General features: G+C 38.7%; 1 protein-coding gene across 1 annotated transcript in view; it reads right to left on the bottom strand.

The window, feature by feature from the left end:
- The window catches only part of UTRN (utrophin), a 302,322-nt gene that overhangs the window by 248,372 nt on the left and 35,875 nt on the right, over positions 1-18,075 (bottom strand). The window contains exons 3-13 of the mRNA XM_068184872.1: positions 15,576-15,668; positions 14,061-14,138; positions 12,222-12,314; positions 11,183-11,355; positions 7,711-7,826; positions 6,559-6,722; positions 6,064-6,267; positions 4,877-5,058; positions 4,021-4,171; positions 2,503-2,622; positions 1,658-1,759 (exon numbers count right to left, since the gene is read on the bottom strand). Of these exons, the coding sequence (XP_068040973.1) occupies positions 1,658-1,759; positions 2,503-2,622; positions 4,021-4,171; positions 4,877-5,058; positions 6,064-6,267; positions 6,559-6,722; positions 7,711-7,826; positions 11,183-11,355; positions 12,222-12,314; positions 14,061-14,138; positions 15,576-15,668 (1,476 nt within the window). The remainder of the gene's footprint in view (positions 1-1,657; positions 1,760-2,502; positions 2,623-4,020; positions 4,172-4,876; positions 5,059-6,063; positions 6,268-6,558; positions 6,723-7,710; positions 7,827-11,182; positions 11,356-12,221; positions 12,315-14,060; positions 14,139-15,575; positions 15,669-18,075) is intronic.

Raw genomic sequence — 18,075 nt, 5'->3', positions numbered from 1 at the left:
TGAAACATAATTACCACAGTGCTAAGAAGTCTCTGGCACTGATTGAGGAATTTGTTTCCTGAGTGGTAAGGATTGTGTTGACTTGAAAATGTGGTGTACAAGAGCTTTCTAGGCAGCCACAAAAAGGCTGATGCATCACTGTTGCTCATCTCTCCAATTGGGTGGACAAAATAGAGAATGCTTGTAATAAAGCATTTTAGTTACTTTTGTGTTATGAAAGTGTTTGTGTTCATTTTTTAAGTAATTTCAGACTGTAAGTTTTGTAAGTCACTTGATCATCATCGTGGATTTGTAATTCACACCTGCTAGTAATAAATGAATTGTTCAGGTGAACAATGAGTGCAAAAAGGCTCATCTAAACCAGCTAAAACAAACTTCTATTTGCTCCTTATTTGCTATATGACAATCTACATTAAGCACACTGATTGCTTCATTTTTACAGAGCAACATAGCTACACACAAATTTAAAATAAGCTGAGTTCAAATGTTCTACTCCAACAGAATACGGTACTTCTAACAGTATTGCAATAGTCAAAGAGTGGTCCCCAAACACACGTAAGGGTAGAAATGGATGTTGACATGATAGAGTAATCAAAAGTAAGAGCACTTTAAGTCCATACCTCAAACATAAACAACAAGGATTTTGGGGGAATCCTTATTTCTCAGTTCTGAGTTACCATGCCCAAGAGTTGCCAGAAAACATTAGCACACAATTTTCTGGCTACACATACACAGGTGACAAAGCATTATTTTAAAGAAACATATATAAACATATACTTGGCATGGGATAAACCAGAATCTTAACCTTGGGTCCACATTAACAAGGTCACATGAGCTACAAATTCAGTATATCAATATACTACAAACAAATACAGGAGAGGTAAGGGAGAAACACACATGCAGCCCCAAAGAATGCAGACCAAACATGCTTGTCAAAGAAACCAGGCTGCAGGTGATACCAGTAGATATACCAGCACTGTTCTACTTCTTTCAAATGTCTAAACAATCTCTGCCTTGTTTAAACAATAGCTTACAGTGATAAATATCATGTTTAAGAAAAAAACAATTTCAGTAAAACCTTCAAAGAAAAAAACCAAAATATTTTAAGCTGAGAAATGAAACAAGCTCTAGTTCTAGGTATAGAAACAGCACATGTAGTTGTGTTACCATATTTTTTATGCCATCAATTCCTTGTGTTTGAGAAGTATTTTTAATGTAAAATATATTATATCAAAGCAAGAAAACACTTCAGTATTGCACAATTGTGTATATGTGTTCATGCTGGAAGCACATATATGTTAATTAAGAAGAGTTCTGTAATTACAGAATTACCCAATAGGAAAATGACAATGAATTTTCTAAGTATCACAGATATTGCCACTTCTTGACCACTTTACAAGATACCTTGGAAATTACTTTATAAGGAGCTATAAACTTCTACTCTTAAACTTTGGAAAAATACTTCTCTTGCAGTTCAGAGCTACTTCTGTCCTCAAAGAACAATGGGAACGCAAACAATAAATTCTAGGCTTTCAAGTTCTCTTTTCTATGAGTTGCTCAATCCTCATCAGAACTTTGACTGTCTGGGCCTTCTCAGTTTGGTTTTTTCCCTTCCACAAAGAGACCAGTCACTCTGAGGAACTGAACAGCTACTCACCTGTTCTTCTAGCAGCTCTTGCCATAAAAGCTGAATTTCTTGCAGCTTGACCCGCCGATCCTCAGTCCAACGACAAACTGCTGTCCACCGCTCACCAAGCCTCTACAAAAGCACAAAACTTTCAGAAATCATCACGAACCTCACAAAGGAATTCCAAAACCAGATATTCAAAAGTGTGACTTCTACTCCACATTAACTTCTTTCTACATTATATCTACTTTCCTGCCCATTATTGATATTGCTGTACTTCATAGAGCTGGAGACTAACACTTTCAAAAACATTCACATACTGTCTTACCTCTGGTTTTGCTCAAGTCTTTGAGCTATTTAATTGACTTCAAAAGGAATTAACAAAGTAGCATGAATTCTGTTTGAAAAAATTCTGTCTCATGTACTCACTGTACTTCAGGTTATAGTCCTAAGTGACAGGAAAAAACTTCATATGATATTCCCTAGATAAACTGCATTCATGTCTTCCACATATTTCTTCTATCAGATTTTAACTTTCTTAGGAAAATAACTTACATGAAATAAGAGTTGTACTATCAATCTTCCCATTTAATGAAACTGCTGAAAGGATATACTACTAAATTACCTAAATCATTGGGAATGCAAACAGCTTGACACATCAGGAATTGAGCTTGAAAGTCACCAAAGTACTTTTGCAGGTTTTAGATTGAGCTGATTTAATAATTCAAGTTATTATTGCTCCTAAAGAAAATGTTATTTTAAATTACTTTCTAAGATAAATTGTCTTTAAACACAAAAATGTTGATTAACAATTACATGCAAATTTTTCAAGTGTCTAATAACACCGTTAAAAAAAGAGGACTCTAAGATTTTACCTGCAGTTGTTCCTCCAGAATAGCTGTTGCACTTTCCCCACTGCTTTCATCAACTATGACCACCATGTGTGTTAGGGAGTTTACCTTCACCTGTTCTGCCTCTAGGTCACTCTGCAGGCTCTACGAGAACAAATCAGAGGTTACCAACTTTGAATGCATTTGCTAATCTGCTATTTTGGCCACAGTGACTATCACAGCTGCTGTGGCAAACAAACTTTGGTATTTCAGATTTGATAGCTAAGCACATATTTTACCACTGGCAATCACTGCACAGTTTAAAAATTTTAAGCAAAAGGCTGCTAGAAATGAACCCAAACCCATTCTGGGTTAAAATACTGTAAAAGATCGTGCCTTAAGTTGGATGCCCCATACTTGACTAGGAGAAACACAGGACAACTACACTGATTTCCATATGTCCAATGTTATATGTAGGAGAGCTTAAGTGTTTCTACACAGGGCTGCTATTGTTAATAAGCAAGCAACATAGGGCATGCCAAACAGAAATCATTAAGAACACTAATTTTTCAGGAATTGACAATATAATTTCAAAAGTATCAACACTGCAGTAACTGACCATGATGCTCCTAAGGTAATAGTTGAAAACTGCGGAAAACATGCAGTTCTGATTAGTTTAAAGCAATCTGTAGATTTAAATATCCATACAGCTTCTAAAAGAACAGATTCAATGGTTAAAGCCTACTACAAAATATCTCTGCAAGATCAACACACCTTCACAGTACTGTAAATGTCACTTTATACCAGCATATCCTAAGCTACTCTATGAAACACATGCCTCAAACTTACCAGACTTCAAAAACAAAGGACAGGAAACTACACAGACTAAAAATACTCTAGTGCTCTTGTTCTGTGAGCTATATCCCATGCTGGGGAGAAGGTCAAACCTCAGCACTGAGCATGAAAACTAAAGCTGCACCACAACAAATATCAAAAGAACATCTTTCTCCTTCACAAAAACATTGCAGGATAGAAAGGCTGGATTTACCTTTAATCCTTTGCTGGATTACCCAAAAATTCAACTGAGAGAAAAAACACTTCCAAAATATTGCACATATGAGAAAGCAGTGTCTAAACACTCTCTTAGGATGGGACTGGAATTGATGACTTGGAATGCCCTGATGCCCTCACTATTTTAATGTGCAAGTCTCAAGCAGGCATTAGTAATGCCTGCTAGCAATTAAGGGCAAATCTCTGCAGAGTACCTTTCGTACTGTTCCTCACATCAATAGTTTACCAGGAGAGGCCCTATTCTCTGCACAAAGTAAGGGTAGCAATTTTCCCTAAAGGAATCATTTCCTGCATGAAGCAAATATAACAGTTCCTGCTAGCCAGCTGTGCTCAGGTGTTAAGGCTTCTAATTCCTTTCTACACCATCATTATCCTTTTCCAAACTCCAAATGCAGTCATATACGACTCTTGACAATCAAGTTTCTCATGTACCAATGTACACATCTTCCAAATATTTCTCCTATACATATTACAAAACACCAAAAGGTTTACCTTATGTTCTTCCAGCTGCTTTTGAAGTGACTCCAAATCTTCCACTAGGAGCTGAGATTCCACCTTCTGAATGCGCTCCTCTGTGACCGTCAGCCAGTCAGACAGCTGCTGCAACTGCTGTTTCTGGAGCTCCATCAGCATGTCATGCAGGCTGCAGGGGGAAGCACAGAGTTACTTCAGACACAGCTTTCCCAAAGAAAGGAACTAAATTCTAGCTCATATAGGAAAGAAGCAAGGCCATACATAAAACTGTTACTTATCGCTAAATAAAATTTTCAGCATTTAGCTAAGGAACACAGATAAGTATTCTTGTTTCTTTTGCAATAAAAAATGTTCATGAATTATGCAATCTATATCAGGGATTGTTTCTTCCAATGGGGTTTGCTGCTAATAAAGCCACTGCTGAAAGTCACAACAAAACACAGTTTCTCCATTGATATGCAGCTCTTACCTTGGTAACCCATATGTAGGGAAAAATTATTGTTAAAGTTTTTTTAATTATGTACCCATAGATATCCACTGTACACTTTACTGAGAAACTTAAATGTGTTTCCAATATTGTTTCAGTAGCTTATGCAACCACTGCATTTAAGTACCATATATTTAGTCTGGCACATCTGCATAACAATTCACAAAATAATTTACACAATGACCAAAAAAAAAAACCTCAGTAAGTTATACACATTCCTTTTGTTTTACTTTAAGGCATGAAGGAAGATTTTGTGTCACAAAGTGAAATGTTTATTCTAAAAAAAAAAAGTCTTACAAATGGATGCAAACCAAATTCTCCAAAACACAGCAAGCACCAGAGGTCAGTCCTGAACCTCTAGAAGAAGTTAATGTGCCATGAACTCACCGGGACTGCCTGTCCATGCTCTCCACCCTGAGTTCCTCCCAGCGGGAGTTCAGCAGCAGCATTTGCTCCTGGATCTCAAACTCTTCTTCAGGTGACAGATTTCCCTGGGCCACCAGTTGGTTTCCAGCCTGCAGAACATTGCCCACACTGCTCTGGTGCGCAGTCAGTTCCATCATAAAACCCTGGAAATGGTACAAGCAGACAGCACTGTGAGGTCCTATCAGGGTTTATGACTTGGTAAATATCCTAAAAAACTGTAATGTTTGCATCAGTACTCTAGAAGGCGCTGGCACCATCAAATGCATGATGATGGCAGACCTGTTCCTTTCCTTGACACAAGATTTTCCATGCACTACAAAAATTCTAGATCCAGTAAAACAGAGGGAAAAAAAAAAACAAAACTGACCACCTCAATGAAAGATCTGTTTGGGAGAAGAGAGTCTTCAAACAAACACAATAAAAACATGAAACAGGAATTTACTGTGGCCAACAGAACATAAAACAACATCTGAAATGTACTGTAGGAAAGCAATTAGAACCCTATGAGTCAGCAACATATATTTACTGTAAATCCAGAACAGTTCTTCCTTTGCCTCATGGCTTTAGAACTGTAGCACAAGGAAAAAATTCCTCCAATTGATCAACATTCAAACTCTATATTTGATTTTATACAGTAAGCTGGTATGGGAAAAAACTAAAACATCTAACATGGCAAAAACCTTCTTGCAATATTAGGACATTTTTTTAGATTTAGACTAAAGTCAAACCAAAATTTATTAAAAAGAATAATTTGGAAGCATCCACACATGTTTCTGAAAAAAACTATCCTAATCATCATAGGAAGACCACTGAATAAATTGACATAATTGTCAATTTCAGCATTACCCTTATTTAACAGCAAGTGGCATAAGGCTGACCAGGTTTTTTAGTAATTAGCAGCAGGGAAGTACGACTCAGTCTGAGATCAGACTGCCTTTGTATTATGCACACCCGTAAACCAGTCAACAAAGGCTGATTTAAAAAAATTACATTAAGGTTTCAAATCATGCTTCACTCTAGGTTCTTCTAAAAAGAAGAAATTTGCCTTGAATAAAGGCTAGGAAATGGAAGTTCTGCAGCTTATTTACACAAACACAAAAAAAAAAATAAGCCAAACCACAACAAAATAATTTATAAGAGAAGCTTACTTCGTGGGTGGAAAACTGTTCTTTGACTTCCTCAACATCACCAGATATTTCCTCCTGTTCCCGAAATGCATCCTCAGCTGACAGCAACCATGTAAGAACTTCTTCCAGAGCAACTTGGTAGCTATCCAAGTCCATATCCACCTCTGTCACTGTGCTGGGAGTCTCTGCTCTAGAACTGTCCTGGTCTTCTTCAAGTGCCACAGTCTAGGCAGCCAAGAGGAAAGAGATGTCTTAGAACTGCACAGAAGATGCCCTCCCAAATGGTATTAAAAACAGAACAACTAAAATCTCTTTTAAGCTTTCATAAAATGTTAAAAAAAATTGTTGGATACATTTTAATGAGAAAGGCCAAAGTCACTATATTAAACTGCAATTTCATTAGTAAAGAACCTGGATAGAAAATACAACTTTAATCTTGATACAAAACCACAAACTTGAAGATCAGCTAAAATTACAACTCAAGAAAAGAAAGGCCAGCTTTGATGATAAACACACCTGCGGCACGCTGAATTCTCCATCCTCACATTCCTGCTTGTATCTCCTTGGAAGGGTTTCTACCTCCTGAATGTCTTCCATTGTAACTTGCTTAGGAAGGACCTCAAACAAAGAAGTTAAATACATAATAATGGACTTTTTGTCTGGAATCTGTACAGCAACATCTGCATCAAAAAGATAAAACAAGGGGAAAAATAAATGAAGACAATTTTTTAAATCATTACATAGAACACAGGTAACAATTCACATATTGTCCTGTTAAACAGCCTTTCATAAGCTTTTAACTTAGAGACCAGGCACACATTAAAAGTAACATAAAGGAGGAAAAAAAAAATTCTACATTTGGAAGTGAATTCACATTAAAAGTCTTGATCTTTTTGAAGTAAGAACCCAGACATGAAGTTGCTAAGGAATAAAATCTGCCTGGTGAAAATTATTCTGAAGCATCTCCCAAGCAGAAATGTATCAAGGACAGTATCCTACATAAACAAACATTTCCACTTAGGCTCTATCACCATTCCCATTGTCAGTCAGGTAATTTTCCCATTTTCCACACTGGAAAGAGTTTCACTGAGTCAGGCTGGGTTATGAACAGTACCCATTCAGTTAATACTTTTTTTTTTTTTCCACAAGAAGGCGATGCTTGTCTTTCAGAATGAATCTTTGGAGGCTCACTTCAAAGCAGAGGAACAGGTCAATAAATTAAAAAGGAGCCAGCCATAAAGGTATCCTGATAAGCATTCCTAGGCAACTACTGCTACTCAGTGTGTGTGTAAAGAACAATACATTCTGAGCTCTCAAACAGCCCCTTCTACACAATGCACTACCGCACCTGAAAAGCATACACCCTTACAGCGCAGATCCTACCTAAAAGGAAACAAAGTCAGTGTATCAACTTCGCCTTCCTTACACAGTCCCTGGATGGAAAGTCAACCCAAACCTTAATATTCAAAACACCAAAGCCTACACATGTACACCCGTACCCTTACCCTAACAAATAGCATTTGCTTAAATCCAAATGTAAAGGCTTGAAATTAAATAGCACTGCACAAAGCTGATAGAATTGTCATCATACTTAGTATCAATACAAGAAATTTCTTTTAAGAGAGCTCAAAAAAAGCTTCTCGTCGAGTAAAAAAAACTGTATCCCACCTTCAGGATCCAATAGTTTCTCTATTCCTAAGTGGTTCTTGGCTATGTTGAAAGCATTTTCCAGTCTCTCAACCGGGGACATCTTTGTAACTTTATCCCAGCTGAACAGCTCAGGTCTAAAAGTAAAAGCAAAACAAGGATGAAAGCAAATTTATCCATAAGAAAATTCCATACCATGCAGAATATCAAATTAGGCATATGATAGTAGCTACCCAAATAATATATTCATACACATATACACCAAATACCATCATAAGTGCATATACACAAATGCAAAACAAAAAGCATGATTCTCACTTATTAGAGACAATCTGACGATCACAAATTAACTCACTGCATTCCCACAGCAACATCCACCTTCCATTCCATGTCCTTAACAAAGTCATTGACTGAAACGGGAGATCAAATACCACCAGCAAGAACACAAGCTACGTTTAAAATTTATCCCAGAACCAGTTTTCCTCAACTGTTTCTTTTACAGCATTTTATTATTACACATTTTCTGCATCAGGCACTGCTGGGTAATCAAGAGTCACTCTGTTCCTGGAAAACCTCATTCCAAACTTGTGATGTGGCTCAGTGACCACCCCAGGCCATCACAGCCAGGAGAAACAGCGGTCTCCACCCCACTCACTCACTCTTCCTCATGGTCTTTTTCCCCCAATAACAAAAAACAGCCTACAGGAAAACATCCCATCACAAGTGCTCATGAGTCCCAGTACAAATCAGGCCAAGGAGCTGATCAATTTGCAGTGTCAGCAGCCTTCATCTAAGATCAGTGTTAACCCAAGGGCATCTCCAGTTCAGCTGTGCACCCAAAACACACTGGTGGGTCTCAAGGGAAAAGAGCAGAGCACACAAGAGGAAGCAGAGGGAGCAAACAGGGCCCATTCCGAGCAGTACCTACACCTGTGGGGCATGATCAGCCAAGTGCTGCAGCAGCACAGCTGCAGAGCCATTAAAACATCCTCCATTCTTCTGCAATAGTGGCTTCTCATCAAAACACTGCTATTGATTCGGTACTTCATAGAACTTGGGGAGGAAGAGATGGGCTTGCCTTTAATTCTTTTAATATTTGATTCAGTTGTAAATTGACTTCAGAATGCCCTTTATCATCTGTCAAGTCATTACGTTTGTGAAACAGAAAGTCCCTAAGCCAACAGAGTCTAAAAAGCCAGAAGAAAGCAGGGTGAGCAGGAACAAAGATATACATAGAAGCCCATGGAATACTGTACATCCATGCAAAAGCAGCAAGAAGAACCACAGATTCTAGATTCACAGATTAGGAGATACTGACTTTGAAAACAAAGATTTTAATAAATCAAAACTAGGTACTTATCCAAGAGTGAGAAAATCAAATGAAAACGTAGAATTCAATTCAAAGAGGAATTAAGCTAATATTAGTAAATGAAAGAGACCAGTACAGTAAAATGCTAATAAAATTAGATGAGCTCATAGGTTTCTTGCATGTTGCAGGTGTTATAAAGATATTAGATATTGTAGCCAAGAGGTAGCACAACCAACAATTGTTGACAGATACATAATGAGAAAAGAAAGATATTAAATCTCTTAATGGAATCCATTAAGATTCTCCTCTTTTAAGTATCATATTAAACTAAAATATAGAAGCAGTATTGAAAAATGCCCCTGAGGCAGGGAAGCACTACTGTCTGGTTAAGTTAAATGGCTTTGTTGTCCTATCGCTTCTGCACCCTACCCCAATCTCGTTGCTCCTTGCAAGTGCTTTTAAAGTCTCTCCTTCAAAGCTGAAAAGATAAACCCTGCTCAAGATTTCTTTAAAGTATGGGGAAAATGGTGCTTTTCTGACTAAAGGACTGTGCCCAGGGACAACAGAGCTGAATTCTGACATGCCAGCAGCTGTCAGACTCCAAGGAATATGGAATAAAAGGCTCAGACCCAGATTTTAGGAAGTCACAGGAAAGCACAGTTACTGAGTCAAAAGCTTTCAGCTGAGGCTTTTGCTACTTAACAAGTGCTCTGAAAAGGGCAGAGACTTCAGATCCTGCACAGCCTAAGTACATATTAAAAACAAAAGGACAACAAACAGCCTAAAACTAATTTTTCTGCTTCTCTCAGGTCACCTAGGTTTCATTTGTGTCTAAAGCTGGCACATTCTCCATCACAAAGCTTCACACATTCAGCAGCAGAGCAAGGCCACTACAGGCAGTTGTGCTGGTAGGAAAATCAGCATAACTGCTCACACAGTCCAGGGGAGTGACTTCGTAATACTTGTGATAAATTCCAGTGAGAGGTTTGGTAGCTCTGTCCTTGCACAGCAGTCCTTCCAAACTTGCAGAAGCCCTCAGTGTGGTGCTGGCCCTCCTTCCACAGCCAAGCAGGCTGAACACAAGCCAGCTCTGGTCCACAAGACACAGAGTTATGTCAGGGTAGACCTGTCCTGAAGCCAGTGAGCCTGTGACAGAGCCTATTGCATTTACCACAGGCCAAATGGGCACTTCGGAGCAAGGTCAAAGTGAATATATGTTCTGCAAACACTTTACATCTGCTGGGTGTAAATCTGAGTGTTTGTAAAGCATTTGCTGTGTCGAATACCTGGTGACCAGGAGGTCTGGTTAAATTCTAGAAATTATTATACCATTTCCACATTAAAATTGTTATTTATGGGTAAGAACAGTCAGACCTTGCAAAGCAATGAGCTGACTTCATTTAAGAGACACAGGATTAGAAGAGATTGCCCAGTAGATCTCAAAGAAAATATTTTTAAAAAGGAATTTAAAAAGTATGCAACTTTAATAGAATCTGTAATGATGATTTATTTAAACTTCTGAAGAGTCTTGAACAAATCAGAAAGAACATAAAAGATCTGTGCAAAGAAACTTTAACTCCATTCCTTATAAAGTATAATGAACAAACTAAAGGATATTCTACAGATACCTAAAGTGTTTGATATTCTGCCCCACAGTTCTGCCTGCAGTCCTGAAAGAACTGCATACATTGTCTTTTTAGCAAGATATATTAAAGAACACCAGAAAAACTACAGAGCCCCTCATTTCTCCATTCTGAAGCTTCTGTACCTTCTTATTGAAATTATATGGCATTCTCCAATGGAAGAAAAATTTCTTTTTGCAAAGGAGGGCACGTAGAAGGAAAGAAATTCAGGTGAAGGAGATGGTCAACTCCGCCTTCTCCCACAGAGACCCCTTCAATATATTCACTGTAAAATGCATACCAAGTGGGATGTAAACCCACTCCAATTAGCAAATGTTTGTGCATGTGCAGGAACTCAGTGTTACCCTCCTGCCTTGGCTACAGTCTTTGCTGGCAATGTCCCACCACTGCTATTGTTGCCACAAAAAAAAAGACAAACAAACAACAATCCAGGACAATGAATCACTGAAATAGGCCAGAAGCTGTCAAATGTTCAAGCATGAAGACACAGGAAAAAAGCTGTTTGCTTCACTAGGTCAAGGATAAGTTGTTTGCCACTTACTTATGTCTGTGAATGACAGCATTAAAGGCCAGTCCATCAGCCCAGCTTGTGGTGAAGTTCAAAACATTGACCTGACTGTAAGGTCTGGTGGACTGGCGAACCCAGCTCAGCAATATCTTCTCACTGTTGGTCTGCTGCAAATCTGACATGATGTTCTTCATGACATCCTTCACCTGCAAGACAGCAACAGCTACACCTTACAAACACATGCCCCACTTTTCCTCCTTACAAAACCAAACTACCCTTCCCAGATCGTGGAAGGGGCTTCCCCAGGAAAAGCAATGAATCAAACTCCAATTCCTCACATGAAATTTGGGAATAACAGTTTTCGGGCCGTCTTTTCCCGCTACTGATTACAAGAACCAGTGATGCTTAGTGTAATAATGACACATTACTCTTACATTATGATCCTCTCACTCTCCTTGGTGCTGTCTGCTCTAAGCATAGGGAATAAAACTCCTCACTGCCTTGTGCTGTGGTTCCACCAGTAAACAAACTCCAAATATAAAGCTCGTATATGTTTTCTGCAAGAAGAGGATATCTGCTCATGCTACAAAAGTAGTTTGTTGTTTGGGTACTAGTTATACACATCTACAAAGGTCCCTCCAAATTAATTCAGTGATCTTCCCAGATACTTAGATAAACCAGGAACAATTCAATCTATGAGACTAACAAACCTACAAAGCAGCTGTAAGATGCAAGACAAACACAGCTACCTAAACAGTAAAATACTACCTGCCTCAAGGCCTTGAGGAAGGAATGGAAATAAAATGCTTCAGCTCGAAAAGCCTCTCTGCAATTCACACCAGCAGGAACTAAACCGAGTGGCTGAGCACAACTGGGCGCATGCGAGAATACGGATCATGGGAGGCAGCCAATAAACTTCTAGCAGAAACCAAATACTTGCCTGCCTTTATTTACCAGCCCAAAATAGAAGCAGTATTTTCTGCCACCAAAAGCCTGGGAAGGCTTGAGAAAATCACAGCAGAACAATGTACATGATTCCTGGAAAGGAAGAGGTCTCACAGCAGCCTCTCACCTGCCAGTGCAAGATAATGCTCCAGAGCAGCCCCAGCGTCAGCTTGTGATTTCCATCAACGATGTCAGTTCCTCCAATATTCACCAGCTCCACCTGGAGAGGTTGAATCAACTCTCTATTAAACACTGTTATCATAGCTCCAAGTAACAACCCCACCCCACATCCCTGGCTGTCCAGCCAAGTATTACCAAGTGCTCTGAAATAAATAGTAGTTGAAGAGAAAAGCAGAGTAGACAGAAAACTGTTCATCTGCATTTGTCATGACAACTGCTTAAATAAACTTAACTGCTTAAACTGCATGACAAGAGACAGCATCAAAGAATATATTCCACTGGAAGAGTTTTATTCTCTCCTCTAAATATACAGGTGTATACCAGTAGTTAAAACTGAAAAACAGAAATGCAAGCATAAAGGACCTGATAGGAAAATAAAAATAAAGCAAGTTTGGTCCTCAGTTATTTTTATATTTTAATTTGATTTACATATCAAAAGTTGACTTTACAAAAGTTGACTTTCCTTACTTGGAACCATTCTGCTAAAAGGATGAGATTCTCAGGATCACTTGATCACCTACATCCTAGGTTTGTCTGATCCTTGCAATACATATTTAAACACTTTTATAAATTATTTCACAAGTTATGAATATTTCATAGCCCACAAACTCTCAAACAACAGAATGCAACTACTTTTCAGTGGATGCCTTTTCCCTCCATCGTAACATACAACACACTTTCTAATGAAGCTAAGTAGTAGGCATAAATCAGCTACATGACCTTAACAACCTTCAGCTAACTAAGACCATCTGTTTACTTCCAGAAACCCAGATGCTGCCAGCTTAAGGAAGAAATAATTAATTATTGCAATTCAGTATTGTTTCATTTATTGTTATAATAAAATTAATCATTTTCAAGCTGAAAAACTCATTATTTATCCTTTAAAAAGTTAATATTTACAGTAGCTCAAAGAACAAAAAGAACCCACTGCTAGTTTTGTCTGCTTCCAAGAAATATGACACTAGTCCACCAACACAGAGGGGATACTGCAGTATAATACAGCATGTTGTGTCACTCTTCAATCAGCCGTTTATATAAATATGCCCATGCTTTCTTGTATTTGATGTATTTTATTGCCAAAATGTTTTTTTTTTACGTTATCTTAGTGACCTGACATTCACAAATAGAAATTCTAAGTATAGACAGCACACTTACCAGGAATTGTTTGTCAAAAAAGGAAGAAAAACTAATACCACTTTACTATAGCACTACTGTCTTCCAGGCAGTAAAAACAAATATTAAGCCAAATAATTAATAATCTTATTTCTCTTAAAGGAGGATTTGATTTTGTTTGCTTGTTTGTTCTTCTGACCAGTTACCAAAGCTACAAATTAGAAACACTATATGTTTGACACAGAGGTGACAAACCAACGAAAAAACTCCTAGAAATGGAGAGCAGGATAGAGCCACGAAACCTGCCATCCCCTTACAGGCTCCTGCACAAGTTATGCAGCATTATTTGAAATTATTCTTTTGTCCTGCTGTATTCATCAGCTATGCAATAGCAAAACTTCAAGGCATCTTTTTCTTGGGAGCTGCACACATCTCAACAAACCAGAGTTTTGTGATTAGTGGTTTAATACCATTAGCAAGTTTGCATTTTAAGATCTCACTGAATTGCTGGATACTGAAATTCTACATCATATAAGAAACTATAAACAGTTTACCCATCTCAATGAGGTCTCATTTTAGACACAAAAAACTTTTACTCTCTGCATTCTGAACTCATTTACATACAACAACAAACTAAAGAATCTCTAAAAAAGCTATGGAAAAACATGCTCACATTGTTCTGATGCAAGACTTGCAGTACTCGGTTGACATTATTCAAGGCATGTACTCGTGTGGAACCTCGTTCTTTAGGCTGAAAATAAAAAGTTACAATCTGCTTAACATCAGAATTAATGGACATACCAAACAAAATTAGAGAAGAAATCTCCAGATTTTAACTTCTTTCTTTCAAGATCATCCACAACAATTTCAAAATGAAAACTGGTCAGAACAACATTCCCCAATTCAAGGCACAGGACAGGCCTTGGAGTCAAAATGTGTTTCAGCTCATCTTCAGTTAAGTCTAAAATTTTTATTCCCAGAATTTATCTACAGAATTATAAACCGGCAATGCAAAAGCAAAGGAAAAGTTCCTGGGGAAGATCTGAAGCTTTTGAACATTTGCCAGAGTACTTGAAATTTTCTGGCTCCCAAGAAAGAACAAGCAGCAATTTGTTTTTCTGGCACCAAAAGCCTGCTAAATCTTTGCATACTGAGAAAAAGTTATGCTTCCTGATTTTCTCTTCCTTTTAGTATCAGGGGGAATAAAAAAAACAAAAAAAAAAACCTCTGCAACCAGAAAAAAAAACCCCACCAAAAAAAAAACAAACCTTCAACTCTTGACAATACCTGCCACTCCATTTGCTTTTAATCAGGAATAAATAATTTTATTCCTGTGGCAGAAAGTGATCATAGTGCAAAAGCATGGAGCTGAATTTGGAGCACAGTAGTCAACTTAGAAACAAAAAAACTCATGTTGTTTTCATCATACTTCAAATCACACCACAAATTATTAGAATTAGTAGTAAAACACATTTGCTTAAAAAACAAAATAAGCTTGCAACATGAAATTTTGTATGACTAAAGGTTCCTCATAAGGTCCATAAACAAATTTGAGACTTAGTATAAATAGTGAAATCAAGAATTTAATCCCAAGTAATGGCACAGGTTTCACCATATTTCATGCATCTTTCTGAAGAGCCGTTAATGGTAGCAGCGGAAGAGTTTTCAGCTGCATGCACTTTCCCATACACATTTTGAGCAGTTTTCATCCTTTTCCTGTCTGTAGATGCCAAAATTTTTCAATGGAGACGCAGATTTTTACCTAACTGCTGTCTTTTTACTTTCTTTTTGTTCTTTAGGGATCTTTCACGAGCTTACTAGAAGCCCACAGGGATCCAGCTGAACACAGGTCTACCTGGTCATCCAGAAACAGACCTTTAAAAGACCTCTACTAAAAACACACACTATGTGAACAACACCACTGATTTTACATGCTTTGCTAGACAGTATGTAAACCCTCAAGAGAGGGTTACACAGTTAAGCTTCAGCCTGACCCTGTATCTCATGAGTGGAGTTCATGGGAATTTCACAGGAACTGTAGAGAACAAGTACACATTACAAGCAAATTAAGGTTTTAAATAAATTAAAATACAATTATAAAAAATCTCATGCCTCAGTTTGTGTTTTGTTTATTCATTGGTTTGGGTTTTTTTAATAAATGGAAACATGATTCAGATGTTTCTCTTACCAGAGGTTTCCCCGTTAGACCCTCCAAAAGGTCCAAAAGCTTCCTCCCATCTTTGAGATCTGTGAACATGTCTTTCACTGGTGCCTTCCCACTCTGCAGAAGAAAAAAAAAGGAGTACTAAAAACAGTGTTTAAGGAGAACTTCCCTGAAAATAGATACTTTTTCCTTTATATCTTTTAATTTATTCTTATTTGGCACTAAAAGTAGTAAATGAAAGCTAGGGGACCGCTACAGTGATCAAGTAGGAAACCTTTCCTTTTTAAGTGTTTTTTTTTCTTTCTTCCCTGTCAGTGTGGTTCTGTGCACCAGAAGCCTTGCATTAAGGAACCAAATTAGTGCATCCTGGCTCAGATCAGGGTGGATGCATGAACACGCAAAGATGGCAAAGAAACAAAATTTGGCAAGTTTGAGGAATCATTTGAGAAAGAATGCTTTGGTTTGGCTGCATCTAAAGGAAGAAGAAACTGAGGCTTTTCAGAAAGAAGCTACTGGGACAAGTTCTCTCAGATTTAAAAAAAAAAAGGACAAAAAAAGACTTTGAATTGAGCCCTATGTAAGATGCCACTGTTCTACAAAGACCAGTAGATCAAAAGGTATATTATTTATTGAAACAAATTAATCACTTTCTCTACCATGGAAAAGAAGCATAATGTGAAACCCAGAGGTACTCTAAATCATGAATTTCTAATTTTTGCTTTCTTTGGGAGTGGAGGGACTCTGTACAAAAATCATGGTAGATGAGAGTGGAATCATGTTAACCTTCTCCATGCTTCCTTTTTATATTATCTCTTCTTAGACCATAAAAAAGTTACTGTGGGACAGTTCTACAGGGTAGGGGGAGAAGACACAGCCAGACAGCAACTAAGTGCATTTACTTTGTAATATTCACCTGCTGGCTGCCAAGAAATCAATTCAACTACTGATTTCACTGTCCCTTTCAAATGCCAATTTGAGGAGAAGAAAAATATTTTATAAGTACCACAAAAAGCTCCAATATTGCCTTTTCCTATAACCTTCACTTTTTAACATTGCTCTTCAGAAAGAAGTCTGTCAAAGACCCGCCTTACATCACACAAATTAGGTGGCATAGATCTCTCCTGTCTTCACTTACCTCCTTCTGCCCTATAGCTGCTGGTAATTGCCAAATACTGGCTAAAAAAATCAGAAAAAGAGAACTGGACAGCTCAATGAACCCTGGTTTTTTAAACAGTGGTAAGTATGATCTTCCTCTCAGAGCACATGCTTTTCACAGATTATTCAGATGCTTCACAGCTGCATAGCAACTTAACCAAACTTTTAAAGCATGCTGGAGCCTACAATGGGACAACTGGCTGGAGAGACGAGGAGAGACCAACGGCTGCTGTCTACCTGGACTTCAGCAAATCTTTTGACACTGTCTCCCATCAGAGCCACATAGACAAACTCAGGTGTGTGAACTGGACAAGTAAAAGGTGAGGTGGACTGAGAACTGGCTGAATGGCAAATCCCAGAAGGTCACTATAATTGGCACAGGGTGTAGTTGGAGGCCTGTCACTTGTGGTGTCCCCTAAGGTTCAATAGTGGGTCCAGTATTGTTTAACTTCTTCATCAGGGACTTGGATGGAGGGACAGATGCCTTCTAAGCAAGTTCATAGATGACACAAAGTTGGGAGGAGTGGCCAATACCCCAGAGGGCCATGCAGCTACTCAGAGGGACCTCAACAGGTTGGAGAGATGGGCAGAGGGGAACTGTGTGAAATTCAGCAAAGGCAAATGCGTGGTCCTGAACCTCGGGAGGAATAATCTCATTCACTGGTACAGGCTTGGGCTATCTGCTGGGATGCAGCTCTGTGGAGAAGAACCTGGGAGTTCTGGTGGACAACTACCTGTCCATGAGCCAGCAGTGTGCCCATGTGGCTAAGGAGGCCAATGGTATCCTGGGGACATTGGGAAGAACACTGCCAGGAGATCAAGGGACGTGATCCTGTCTCTCTACTCATCCCTAGAGAGGCCACATCTCACTAGGTATGCGTGAGACTCACGAGTGCTGTGTCGAGTTCTGGGCTCCTCAGTACCAGAGAGATGTGGAGCTCCTGGAGTAGCTCCAGCAAAGTGTAACAAAGTTGATTAAGAGACTGGAGCACCTCTTACATGGAACATCTCAGGGAGCTGGGCCTGTTCAGCCTCAAGAAGAGACAACTGAGACATGATCAGTGTCTGTAGGTACCTGAAGGGAATGTCTCAAGAGGATGGAGCCAAGGTCTTCTCAGTGGAGCAACAGGACAAGAGGCAACAGGCAGAAACTGACAGAAGTTTCACTTGAACATAAGGAATACCTTCCTTGTGCAGGTGATCACACAACAGAACAGACTAGCCAGAGAGGTTTTGGAATTTCCCTCACTGGAGATGTTCAAAAAAACATGCTCTAGGGCTCCTTGCTTGAGCAGGGGGGCCAGACTAGATGATCTCTAGTGGTCCCTTCCAACCTTAACCATTCTGTGATTTTACAAGCCAGAGAACA

Source organism: Anomalospiza imberbis, chromosome 3 (genome assembly GCF_031753505.1).
Source record: "Anomalospiza imberbis isolate Cuckoo-Finch-1a 21T00152 chromosome 3, ASM3175350v1, whole genome shotgun sequence".
Taxonomy (NCBI): Eukaryota; Metazoa; Chordata; class Aves; order Passeriformes; family Viduidae; genus Anomalospiza; species Anomalospiza imberbis.
This window is presented reverse-complemented; position numbering and strand designations above follow the sequence as displayed.